This window comes from Aethalodelphis obliquidens, unplaced genomic scaffold, assembly GCF_003676395.1.
Source record: "Aethalodelphis obliquidens isolate GAN/ISIS:26980383/991018 unplaced genomic scaffold, ASM367639v1 scaffold59, whole genome shotgun sequence".
Taxonomy (NCBI): Eukaryota; Metazoa; Chordata; class Mammalia; order Artiodactyla; family Delphinidae; genus Aethalodelphis; species Aethalodelphis obliquidens.
The window spans coordinates 6,460,187-6,473,407 of NW_020838003.1; the positions used below are offsets into that span (position 1 = coordinate 6,460,187).

General features: G+C 41.6%; 1 protein-coding gene across 9 annotated transcripts in view; it reads left to right on the forward strand.

Moving 5' to 3' along the window:
- Positions 1 to 13,221, forward strand: part of FRAS1 (Fraser extracellular matrix complex subunit 1) — a 451,240-nt gene that overhangs the window by 389,968 nt on the left and 48,051 nt on the right. For 8 of the 9 annotated variants that reach the window (XM_027087689.1, XM_027087692.1, XM_027087691.1 and 5 more), the window contains 6 exons: positions 1,141 to 1,300; positions 3,389 to 3,557; positions 6,264 to 6,510; positions 7,759 to 8,103; positions 9,644 to 9,804; positions 10,374 to 10,521. In XM_027087689.1, the coding sequence (XP_026943490.1) occupies positions 1,141 to 1,300; positions 3,389 to 3,557; positions 6,264 to 6,510; positions 7,759 to 8,103; positions 9,644 to 9,804; positions 10,374 to 10,521 (1,230 nt within the window). Of the gene's footprint in view, positions 1 to 1,140; positions 1,301 to 3,388; positions 3,558 to 6,263; positions 6,511 to 7,758; positions 8,104 to 9,643; positions 9,805 to 10,373; positions 10,522 to 13,221 lie in introns of those variants that run through there. The other variant, XM_027087698.1, reaches the window with a different exon arrangement.

The window sequence follows — 13,221 nt, forward strand, 5'->3', positions numbered from 1 at the left end:
TGGCCTCTCCCGTTGCGGAGCACAGGCTCCGGACACGCGGGCTCAGCAGCCATGGCTCACGGGCCTAGCCGCTCCACGGCATGTGGGATCTTCCTGGACCAGGGCACGAACCCGCGTCCCCTGCATCGGCAGGTGGACTCTCAACCACTGCGCCACCAGGGAAGCCCTGTGGTTTACTTTTTATCTCTAAGCGTTATAGATTTTTTTTTTAAGTCTTCAGCAAAGAAAAAAAAATCAACAGGGGTAGATTGTTCAACAGAAATAGTTTCCTGTTTGGAATCACCTCAAGCAGACCATTTTGTATTTTAGTTGCTTATAAGCTTTTCACAGTCTTCTAGACTTCTTCTTTTTTTTTTTTTTTTTTTTTGCGGTACGCGGGCCTCTCACTGTTGTGGCCTCTCCCGTTGCGGGGCACAGGCTCCGGACGCGCAGGCCCAGTGGCCATGGCTCACGGGCCCAGCCGCTCCGCGGGATGTGAGATCTTCCCAGACCAGGGCACGAACCCATGTCCCCTGCATCGGCAGGCAGACTCTCAACCACTGCGCCACCAGGGAAGCCCTTCTAGACTTCTTTTGAGGATGCACCTGATTGGGATCAGTCGTTGTACAACTGCATCTTACAATTTATGTGCCATATTTCCTTTTTCTCCCTGTCCTCAATCTTTTGTTCTCTCCTAGCCACATTTTATCTGTGCCTTGTGTGTGGGCTGTTTTAATCCAACCCCAGCTTTTCTTGGTAGCACATACCTTCCAAAGAACGTTTATTTTGAAAGAAGTAGGGGTGGGTATGAGCATATATGCACAGCAGACGAGCTCAAAGACTTCTCTGTTGGCTCTAAGATTTGCATTTCACATTCCATAGACATTTATTAAAGTGCTTTTTTGCCAAAACCCTGGGATTCTCATTTTACAACAGCATAAGGGTACTTCTATACATAAAGATGGGTCTTTTGTTATACAGGATCTTATTTTAAAATCCGGCAGAAACATTTATTTTTAACACTACTTACTATCCCTTTTTGTTCTTGGGACAATATGTTTTGTCTATAACCCATTAGAAGAATAAAACTGGGTGTGTCAGTAGGAATCTGTGAGGCTGTCTTTACATCCCCGGGTTAATTCAGTGTCTTTTTTCTCACAGAGGACGTGAACCTGGGGTTGATTCGTTATGTGTTGCATGAGGAGAAGATCCATGAGATGATGGATAGTTTTAAGTTTCTGGTGAGAGACAGTAAACCCAATGTGGTCAGCGACAATATCTTCCATATCCAGTGGTCCCTCATCAGCTTTAAACATAACAGGTACAAGCGTGATTGGTGTTCATTCTTGAGAAATGAATCAGGAAAGCAGAGGAAGTAAGGATGAAACACCCTGTGGATCAGCTTTCATCATCCAATGATGATGGTGGGGTGATAACAAGAATAAAAATCATAGTTACACCAAATATTTCTTGAATACTGTATGTACAAGGCACTGTAACAGGTACTTGACGTATGTCATCTTGTTTAATACTTGCAGTTATGAGATGAGTACTATTGTTGCCTCCACAACAACAAAGCAACAGAGACAGAAATAGGTTAAGTAACTTATCCGAAATCACGTAACTAATAAGCAGTAAAACCAGGATTTAAGTCCAGTGACCTTAAGCCTTGTGCTTTACTTCTTCTCCTGAAAGTATTTGTCCTCCTGTCTTCAAGTTTAAAAGATAATCCAGCAGAACTGATAGGGAAAACAATAAGCATTCAGAAAAATAATCACTGGCCTACAGTAACAAAGTTACTTCTGTCTACATTCTCTGTCTACATTCTCCCTGTTCTCAAGCTCCCATTCTCCCCCTAGCTCTTTTGGTGTTCACAGAATCGTATATCTTTAGGGAAGGATTCATAGCTTAATATAGACAGCTCTTCAAGATGATTTTGTAGTCTGCTGGGGAGTGAAGAGGCAAACAGAGAGTCAGTCACCAATTGGTAAAGCACGGTGCTGATTTTATAGATTAGATTATAACAAGGATTATAATTTTTGTGGGGGAAATAATTCTTTAAATCTACATTTGAGACTCACTATTCTAAGAAACCAACCTCATGATAATTTAAATGAAAATTGGGACTTGGGAGGAAAACATGCAAACTTGATTTTAAGCGCCCCAGATGTAGGCTATTCTACTATTACACACACTTGGAGAATTAGTGGAAAATTAGAATCAATATATATATATACACATACACATATATATATATACACACATACATGTATATATGTGTGTGTGTGTATATATATATATATCTAAAACACTTTGCTGTTATTTACCTCTTACTTGTAACTCCTTCAAAATTAAATGCACCAAATAAAACTGATGATGTTTTCTGGACAACCCTCTAATGTTTAATGGAATAAACAATATGGAGGGTCCCCAAGCTGGCAATGAAGACTAACCTCTCAGAGGCACTTTGCCTGCAAGCCTCACAGCAATAAAACCCAAGCCAAAGTCCAATAGCCATACTCAGTGATGAAAAACAAAGCCCAGCTCAGGCCTCACTTGCTTGTGGCTTTTTTCAGTAATTATAATAATAAGTTATTTCTCACAGTCCTAGAGGCTAAGAAGTCCAAGATTGGGAGGCCAGCAGATTCAGTGTCCAGTGAGGGCCTGCTTCATGATCCATAGAGAGTTGAGTTCTTGCTGTAACCTCACATGGCAGAAGGAAGATGGAGCTCTCTTTTATAAGGGCACTAATCCCACTCATGAGGGCTCCACCCTAATGACATAATCACCCTCCAAAGGCCCCATCTCTAATATTGTCACAGATGGGATTAGGGTTTCAACATATGAATTTGGAGGGGGACACTTTCAGCCTATAGCACCTTGTCACTCCCCCATTGTCATAAAGCTCCATTTGCCTAGACACTTTTCTCACCTTGGCCCAGTTTTCATTTTCTTACCTCTGGCACTGCCCTGGCTCCTTTAAACACTTCCTGGAGATCTGGCCCAGTCACTCCCCACCTGAACCAAGTCATTAATTGGCTTCCAAGCAGCTTTCTTCCGCAGGAACTCACTGACCTATTCTAATCACTTTACCACACTTGGGAGAAATTATTTCTTTGTGTTCTGAAATATGGAGTGCATAGCTCCTATGTGCTGACCATCTTTCAACTCTCTCTGAAAACGGGGCAGATATCATTCTGCATCCACAGCTTCCTTGGTCGCTTGATTCTGTGACTGTCCCAGGTGAATGCATTCCCTCAAGTTACAACCTGACTTCTTAAAGGAACCAAACTGCCTCTTCTCGGAACTGTCTGACACCAGTAACCAACCAGAAGAGACAGGCATTAAGCATGTAGATCCTTCACAACCCTTTCAGAATTTCAGAGGTTGCCTTTTTGTATGCTTCCAGCTACAATGTCAGTGAGAAAGCGGGGTCAGTCAGCATCACAGTGCAGAGGACTGGGAACCTAAACCAGTACGCCATTGTCCTGTGTCACACAGAGCAAGGCACCGCCAGCTCCAGCTCCAGGGTCAGCTCCCAGCCTGGACAGCAGGACTACGTGGAGTATGCCGGGCAGGTAGGTGGGTGTGGGGGGCCTCTGACTCCTGAATTGCCAGTGGGCTGCAGCCAGGGCTGAGATGTGGCTGTCGGCAACTGTGGCACGTCCCCACTTCTTTACACCAGCTCTCTGCCCATCAGCACCCTTCCTCAAGTCACTGTTCTATGTTGCCTTCCCACAGTGCTTTCTTCTTCACAGTCTGTCTAATCTCCACTGCAGTTTTAACCGCTGTCCAGCTTCTCATTCTTTACATTTTGCTTCACGATCAAGAAAAGTCTCCGAGGCACCATGTTGTACACTCAGCCTTTGGTATCCTAACCCTTCCTCTCTACCGCCCTTTACCTGAAGGGTAGGGAGACTAGTTGGGGAGTTCTTGGAACAGGATCCATGAGAGATGATGGGAGCCTATACACATTATATATAAATTAGATAATCAGCAAGGACCTACTGTATAGCACAAGGAACTATAATCAATATTTTGTAATAACCTATAAGGGAAAGGAATCTGAAAAAATAGATATATATGTACATATAACTGAATCACTTTGCTGTACACCTGCAACTAACACAACGTTGTAAATCAACTAGCCTTCAGTAAAAAAATAAATAAATAAAGTGAAGGTGGAGACAAGTGGGTGGATTCAACAGACCAGTAAGAATTGACAAGATTCAGCAGTGGATTAGATAGTGAGACAGAAGGGAGAGATGAATGATGATGTCCCTGGCTGGGGGGGGACACCAAGGAGGAACAGGTCTGGTGAGGGTGTGGTCCTGGCTCTGCTTTGGACATGTTGAGTGTGAGTTGCCTTAGAGACAATAAGTTGACAGCTTTATGGGTTGGTAGGAGAGTGCAGAGAGGAGTTCTGGGGTAGACACACACACACACACGCACACACACACACACACACACACACACACACGTTTGCACATCTCTATGTTACAGCAGTGGTAATTAGCACCAGGGTGTGAATGAAAGAGAAAAAAAGAGAGAGTGAAAGCAAAAGAGAAAGGACCTACTGTATAAATAGTAAACTCCTTTAGGGCAGGATGCCCTGTATGTGTCAGATTTAAGTATTGCACAATACCTGGTACTTATTAGGTATTTATTAAATGTTTTTTCAAAGTAGTTTCATTATTCTTATGGCATAATAAATCTCTGTAAAGAGGAGTGGACTCTCTCTTTGAGGCATTTCAGCTGGACTAAGCTAAAGCCTCATGTCAAATGTATTGTTTTAAACTTTTATTGAAATGTAGTTGATTTACAATGTTGTGTTAGTTTCAGGTGTACAGCAAAGTGATATATATATATACATATATATATTCTTTTTCAGATTGAGTATTGAGTAGAGTTATAAGATATATATATATATATATATATATATAACAAGACATTGAGTATAGTTCCCTGTGCTATACAGTAGGTCCTTGTTGGTTATCTATTTTATATATAGTAGTGTGTATACTTTAATCCCAAACTCCTAATTTATGTCAAATTTAAATGAGGAATTGGAATAGATCAGATAAGCTAAGGAGTCTTTTAGCAAAATAATAAAAAAGAGCACATACTTGTGGTTTTTAGGGAGAGACAAAAGGCAGTGTGTTCTAGACCTAAACAGAGACCTATGAGTGTTTCATTTAGTTGGGAGCATTTTAAAATGTGGAGCGTAATAAAACTTAATTTGATTAGTTGATTACATGTGCAATAGTAATTTTCTGTTGATGAAAATTCCATGTTTTTCAGGTTTGTGTGGCCCTAGAGGTTTAGGACTAATTTTTACACATTTTAGCTATCTCAGTTACACAAAATGCAGTCCAGGTCCATTGCCTGTCCACTCAGTTTCAGACTGATCCATAGCTCTGGTTCCATTTGAAGGTTTTATCCTCATCTTTTTTTGAAGACAAAGTAAAACCAGAATAAATCCATATAAGTTCACAATTGTATGCATATAAATTAATTTCTCTATTTTATACCAGCCTAAATTAATTCACATTGTGGGTCTAGCACGTCTTAATGGCAAAAGATTTAATGGTAAAGTTAAAATTCAGTCTGGCTTGTTCACAATGTAACTTTCTCTGAATTCAAACTCCGTTATTCAGTACACTGAGATTCTATGTCAATTTTGACTATACAAGTAATATGGTGATGATAATAAATAATACCTTGTATTTGTTCCATGCTTTAAAGTATACTGAGTGCCTTCATTATACGTTGTCTCATCTAGTCCCGCCAGTAAGTATGTGAAATAGGTATATTATTGTTATTTAACCGATGAGGAATCTGATGTTTGTAAAGTTTCATAGCCTAACCTAGCTTGGAAGTAACAGAGCCAGGACTTGAGGCCAGAACTGCACACTCCAGGTTCAAAGATCTTTCCAGTTAAACTTGCCACAAATAGAAGGGGAACTGAGTAATCAAATGACTCGTACTATCCCAAGTAAGTTAATAAAACAGAATACAAAGAGTTATCTATATGTTTTTCTACAGTCACCACGTGGTGGGAGACAGCTTTGCCCTCCACGTCCCTATACAGTAAATCAGCCCCAGCGTACGGAGGAAGAATGGGAAGAGGTGATACAGCAGGAAGTAGGGGCTAGAAGAACGAGCTGTTTCATTCAGTGCTTTGCCCACTGGACTTGGGTCCTCTCTTCCCGTATGCTCTTGGGGAGTGTGGAGCAGGGAAATCTGAGGCACAGCTTAACTCCTCGTTGTTTCCTTTGTGACAGGTGCAATTTGATGAGCGAGAGGACACCAAGTCCTGCACCATCGTCATCAACGATGACGACGTGTTTGAGAACGTCGAGAGTTTCACTGTGGAGCTCAGCATGCCAGCATATGCCCTACTGGGGGAGTTCACCCAGGCGAAGGTCATTATCAATGACACTGAGGACGAGCCCACATTAGAGTTTGATAAGAAGACCTACCGGGTCAACGAGAGCGCTGGCTTTCTATTTGCACCTATTGAAAGAAAAGGTCTGTTGGTGCCAAAGGTGACAAGGAGCTATAATAATAGCTAACATTTATTGAGTCTCTTTTCTGTGCCACGTGCTCAGGTTCCATATTAACTCATACACGGAAGTATTTCATGTGTATTAACTCATTTAAATCTCCAGAAATCCTAATAACTATCCTACCTACAGTGAGTACTATCAGAAGGCTTCTCATCTCAGTTCAGGTTGTTAGTGCTCCCATTTATTCTTAAATGGGACCAAAAGACTAGTTATATTTGGCTCTGCAAATGACTCATGAGCCTGGGATTTTTAATGAATCACCCAATCCATAAATATTTAGTAGCCTTGGTCAAGGAGGGTAGTTACAATTTGTAAGAACTGGCTTCCTCTCTTAGTTCTTGGAAGACAGAAAATGTGTCTAAAGGTTTTCCTACGTGAGTGTCCCACGTAGAGCTCAGATGAGAAATAAACTGTGTGTGAGAAATAAAGGGCAATTCTGCAGGGGTGGAAAATCAAAACAAAGATTGGATGGATTTATGATTGTGCAATATTGAGACTCTATAAAACACATGGAAATTAAATCCCCATTCAGAGCCACAACATGACTGTAAGTGATGACGTCGGGTATTTTGTTGCATCTGCTGACTGCATGTTAGTGTGACAGACACTGCAGAGAGCACCAACCCTTGGCAATGCCCCTCGGATTACAAGCAAGCCCCGTTGATTGCTCTGGGCCAGCCAGCCAAGCCCAAACAGGCTGTCACCCAGGGAAGTGGCAACACTAATAAGTAAAGTCATTTGTTCAGGTAGCTGGGGTTTATTTTGTTTTGTCTTCCTCTTTTTAAACAAGCTTATTTCTCCCTGGGAATTAAAGTGCAGAAGTTTATTCAGAAAGGCAGTGAACTGTGCTCATAGCACTACCTTCAGGACACAATTACTTTGCTGCTTAAAGTACCAAATATGTCTCTTATCTCTCCACCCGCTGTGGTCTTAGATGGTGGGCAATGAGTCTTGTGAATTAACAGAGCACAAAATTCACAGAATAGGAAATCCATTTCAAGTTGTTGGGTGAAGTATCTGGAGTATATTAGATCGTCAAGTGGTTTATACCACAGGCTTAAGAAACTGCAAAGCAGGAAGGTTTCATGTCAGAGTTTGAACAGAATATGGAATATGTCAGAGAGGATCAAGCCTGTCAAATTACCAGAGATTTCAAAATCTGAGAAGTGCTCATTCAAATGCTTTGGTTTTCTTGCCATTTGTATTTCAGGGGATTCAAGCAGCATTGTATCTGCAATTTGCTACACGGTCCCTAAGTCAGCTATGGGAAGTAGCCTGTATGCTCTAGAATCGGGCTCTGATTTTAAATCTAGAGGGATGTCTGCTGAGAGTCGTGTGATATTCGGGCGTGGTGTCACCATGTCCACCTGCGATGTCATGCTCATTGATGACAGCGAGTATGAAGAGGAAGAAGAGTTTGAGATTGTCCTGGCAGATGCTTCCGGTAACGCCCGCATCGGAAGTGTGGCGTCGGCCAAGGTGCTCATTACTGGTCCCAATGATGCCTCTACTGTGTCCCTGGGCAACACGGCTTTTACTGTCAGCGAGGATGCAGGTAATGGAGAGCGTCTCTGGGGTTCCCTCATCCATCCCCTGATCCCTTCCTTGAACAATTTCCTCTTAGTTTTGAGAATGCCCTCAGGACATGAGAATGCCATTCCTCAGTGACACCGTTGTCAGTCTGAGGCAGGTACTACTAGGCATCAAGACCAAGAATGGAAGGTAGTGAAGAATAGGGAGTTCCATCCACTTGTCTTGCTCTGGTTACTGATGGCAGGGAGGGATCTGGCTTAGAGTTCACTGGCTGACCTCTGTGGTCCAGAGGGAGGGCGTGGTGCTAAGCATTTTGGCTTGTGAAGGAGGGGAATGTGACCTGTTGAGGATGGAGGTAAATTATTTAGTGTACTGCTAGCTGCCAAAACAAATAGATGCAAAGTTTCCGTGTCTTAACAAATGGAACTTTCTCGTTCATATAACAGCCCAAGGCAGACAGTGGGCAGATTTCTTCCACCCAGGCCTCTTCCCTCTTTGGGCTCCACAAGGATCTCAAAGTCTTCTGCGTGCTGCTGGCAGACATCCTGCAAAAGAGGCAGCAGATGTGCTGAGTATCTGCTGATCCGAGCCCCCTGATCAAGACCTTGCATCTCTTTGAAAGTGAAATTCTGAGGGATAGTAAAAACTAATATTTTGGAACACTTACTGAATGCCAGCCACCATGCCATGTGCGTTCCATTCATTCTCATTTATATATAAAAGCAAATGGAGTCCCAGAGAGATTAAATAAATCATCAAAGGCCGGCTAATATGACAGAGCTGGATTAGAACCCAGACCTTTCTATTATACCACGTTTCCTTTCCCGTACACCAAATGCCCAGCCATGACTGCTTGTCACCTCTCAGCTTATTGGCTGGAGAAATATGATTGATGGGCTTGTCATGTAGCTTTTCTCTGACCTTGATTGTGAAAACAGCTAGAAATTTAGTCATGTATCATTAGGGCCCTACAACGTATGTTGTCACAGCGACCAGAAGATGCGCTTCTTCCTAAGATAAGCAATAAGCACGTATGGTTTAAGTAATGATGTGTGCGCCACTCAGATAAGATAGGAAAATCACCCAGTTAGGAACGTTTAATTAGGAACATTCAGCTCCAGGCTCCATAGAGTCCCCTAGCTGGTTTTTCCTTAACTGGTTATTTTCTAGCTCGTCCCTGAGGCCCTAGTCTCTGAGTTTCTTCTCCCTAAATAGACTTGAGATGTTTTTCAGTGGACCCACCTCTCCTCGGTCCATTGTTCTTCTCCTGTGAACAGTCTCCTCCTTGAAGCCACAAAACCACTTTCCCCTAAGGGCTGTCTCTCCAGCACCACCTCCCTGAGGCCCTCCTTCAGGTCTGCTCTTGATCTTAATGTCAGTACAAAGAGGGATGGTTACGCCTCTCAGCCTCCCTTGGAGGGAGCACAGGAACGTCACTGAAGGGGGACTGGGCAAGCTAGCAGGCTGAAGCTGCCGCTGCTGTGAGGGAGGACATCGTTCTGAAAACCGCACCCATTTTCTGCTTCCGGGTTGACCACTGAAATGTATGACTCTCAATTCAGGCACAGTGAAGATCCCAGTTATCCGCCACGGGACTGACCTTTCCACCCTCACGTCTGTCTGGTGTGCAACGCGGCCCTCGGACCCAGCCTCCGCCACTCCAGGAGTTGACTACGTTCCCAGCTCTAGGAAGGTGGACTTTGGGCCAGGTGTCACTGAGCAGGTGCGCATACAGAGGTCAAAGGTCAGATGGGTCTGATCATGTTGTCTTTAGTCTGTTCTCCAAACTCTCTGGAGGACTATAAAATACCGAAATATTATGATCTTCCCGTTCTTCAAAAACACAAAGAACAAACTTAGAGAGATCTTCGACAAACTCTCCAAGTGACATTTTCAGCATCTAATATCCAGCACCATGGATTTAGGATAGAAACTGCACTAGATCGATGCAAATATCTAGAAACAAAACACCTATGGCATGTGATACAGAGATGATCATTTTATGGATTTAAAAAATTTACTTTAAGACCACCGAAGAAAGGCAAATTGTCACCTTTGCCCTAATCTCCCAAAGGCAAATGAGTGCTGGTCGGTGAGCATCCTTTAAGATTTGCTTTGATTTTCCCTCTCTTTTTTAATTAGAAAAAAAAATTAATTTTTTAAAAGTTAAAGGTATAATTGACATATAACATTCTATTAGATTCAGGTGTACACCATAATGATTCAATATTTGTATATATTGTGAAATGAACACCACAGTAAGTCTAGTTAACATCCTGATTTCTCTTCTAGTATTGCACCTTGACCATCTTGGATGACACTCAATATCCTGTGATTGAAGGGCTGGAGACATTTGTGGTTTTCCTCAGCTCAGCACAAGGGGCCGAACTGACCAAACCCTTCCAGGCTGTCATTGCAATTAATGACACATTCCAGGACGGTAAGAGATTGGGGATGCCAGCTGGTGGTTCAGGCCAGATTTCTATTTTTTCCTTAACATCCATGTATATGACATTGGAACTCATTCACATTTTCATTCAAGAAATATGTGTGTGTGTGTGTGTGTGTGTGTGTGTGTGTGTGTATGAGTACATGCACACGCACACTTTTACATAGAAATATGGGACAGAAACAATCATTCATGTTTCTGGCATCTGCTAGGCACAAAACGATGTATGGCATACTTTAGAGATATTCCAGGTTCAGTTCCAGGCCACCACATTAAAGTGAACATTGCAATAAGGCAAGTCAGATGAATTTGTTAGTTTCCCAGTGTATATAAAAGTTTACATTATACTGTAGTCTATTAAGTGTGCAATAGCATTATGTCTAAGAAACAATGTACATACCTTATTTAAAACATTTTGTTGCTAAAAAATGCTAATTATCATCTGAGCCTTCAGCAAATCATAATCTTTTTGCAGTAGTAATGTCAAAGATCACTGATCACAATCACCATAACAGATACAATAATAATGAAAAAGTTTGACATATTGGGAGAATTACCAACCTGTAACACAGAGACACAAAGTGAGCAAATGCGGTTGGAAAAATGGCCCTGATAGATTTGTTCAAGGCAGGGTTGCCACAAATCTTCAATTTGTAAAAAACATAGTATCTGCAAAGTGAAGTACAACCAGGTATGCCTGGTTGAGTTGTGTCTTCAAGAAGCTCAAGGTCTAGTTAGGGTATCAGATCCTTAGACAGAAAAAAAATAATATATTATGATAAATGACTTAATAGTGTGATAAATCCAGTAGTGTAGGGGCAGAGGGGACTGAACGGTAACTATGCGTGCAAGAATCATAGAAGATTTCACAGAGAAGGTGATATTTAAACAGAGTCTTCAGGTGTGGTAGGAGTTAGTTTATCTAATGAATAATAAAATAAAACTTTGTTAAATGGAGAGCTATAGTATACATAAGGTATAAAATTTTGAAAGACACATATCTGGAGAACAGTGAGATGCTTACTTTTGCTTTGAGCCTGGCAGGAGGTGAATGGAAGAAAATGAAATGGAAAGACAGGTTGGAGACAAGTTCTAAGAGGTCTTATGTTCCAGCGTCAGGAATTTGTAGGTAAAGGGGAGCAGCAGATGCTTCTGAGCAGAGGAGTGGTGTGATTTTTGTTTGAGGAAACTAATACTGGCCGTCTTATGGGTGATGTGCAGGAATGAATAGACACAAGTACCTGTACAAAAATATGAGTCCCCACTGAAGAGCTGACCTAAGTAACAAGAGGATGACCAGGATAGGGCTTCCCCAGTTCTTCTGGGGAAGAACTGATGAAATCTGGAATTGTCAGATTCTAGAGTTGGGAGGAGAAGATCAAGTTCAACTTTCACCTCAAGCAGGAGGACCCTCGTCAGCATCCCCGGTGATGAATATAGAATCCATGATTAAACTCTTCAGTGACGACAGAGTCACCAAAGAAGGAACTGGCAGCCCAGCAGGGCGATCTTTAATTTTTTGTATTTAAATAACCTATTCATTTATGTAGTAAAAAGAGCAAACAGCAAAAAAGGTATACTATGAAAATTGTCTTCCTTCTACCCCTGGCTCCAAACCCTCCAGCTCCCCTCCCTGAAGACAACTATTTTAACCAGTTTTTTGTTATATATTTGCATATATCCAAAGTAGTATGTTATTTTAGACTTAGGTTTATTGAGGTCTAACTTACATAAGTTAAAATTCACCCACCACCACAATCAAGATGTTGAACCGTTCCAGCATCCTACAGAATTCTCTCGTGTCCCTTTGTAGTCAACCTCTCCCCATCCCAAGCTCTGGCAACTATTGAGCTGTTTTCTGTCCCTGAAGTTTTGCCATTTCCAGAATGTCATAGAAATGGAATCATGTAATAGGTAGCACCTTGAATCTCGCTTCTTTCACTTAGAACACTGCATTTGAGAGTCTTCCATGTTATTGCAAATATGAGTGGTTCATTCCCTCTATTGCTGAGTAGTTTCTGGTGTGAATATAGGTTTTCATTTCTCTGGAGTCAATACTTAGGAGTGGGGCTGCCGGGTCATATGGGTAAGTGTTCGTTTAACATTATTAGAAAGAGCCAGCCTGTTTTCCAAAATGGTTGTAACTACTTTGCATTACCTCCAGCGTTGTATGAGAACCACATCAGGTTTTTGTGGGGCTTTTTAGTTATTCCAGTAGGTGTGTAGTGAACGACTAATGACATTGCTCTCTTTTCAGGTGATTACTTGCCATCCATATATCTTTTTTGACAGAGTATTGTTCAGATATTTTCCCTATTTTTTAAGTTGGGTTTTCTCCTCTGTTACTGCATTGCCGTAGATTCTGGACAAAGATTTGGTTTTTTGCAAATATTTTATCCCAATCTGTTGCTTGTTTTTGTTCTCTTAATATCTTTTGAAGAGCAAGTGTTTTTTACTTTTAAGTGCTCCCATTTATCTATATTTCTATTACAGATTGTGCTTTCGGTGTTGTATGTAAGAAATCTTTGCCTAAGCCAAGGTTACAAAGATTTTCTCCTATGTTCACTTCTGGAAGTTTCGTAGTTCTAAGTTTTATATTTAGGTTTATGATTCACAAAATGGTAACTTTTTAACCATGAACAAGATAATAACAATTATACTGTTTTATGTTGCATGTTACCTCAGAGTTTA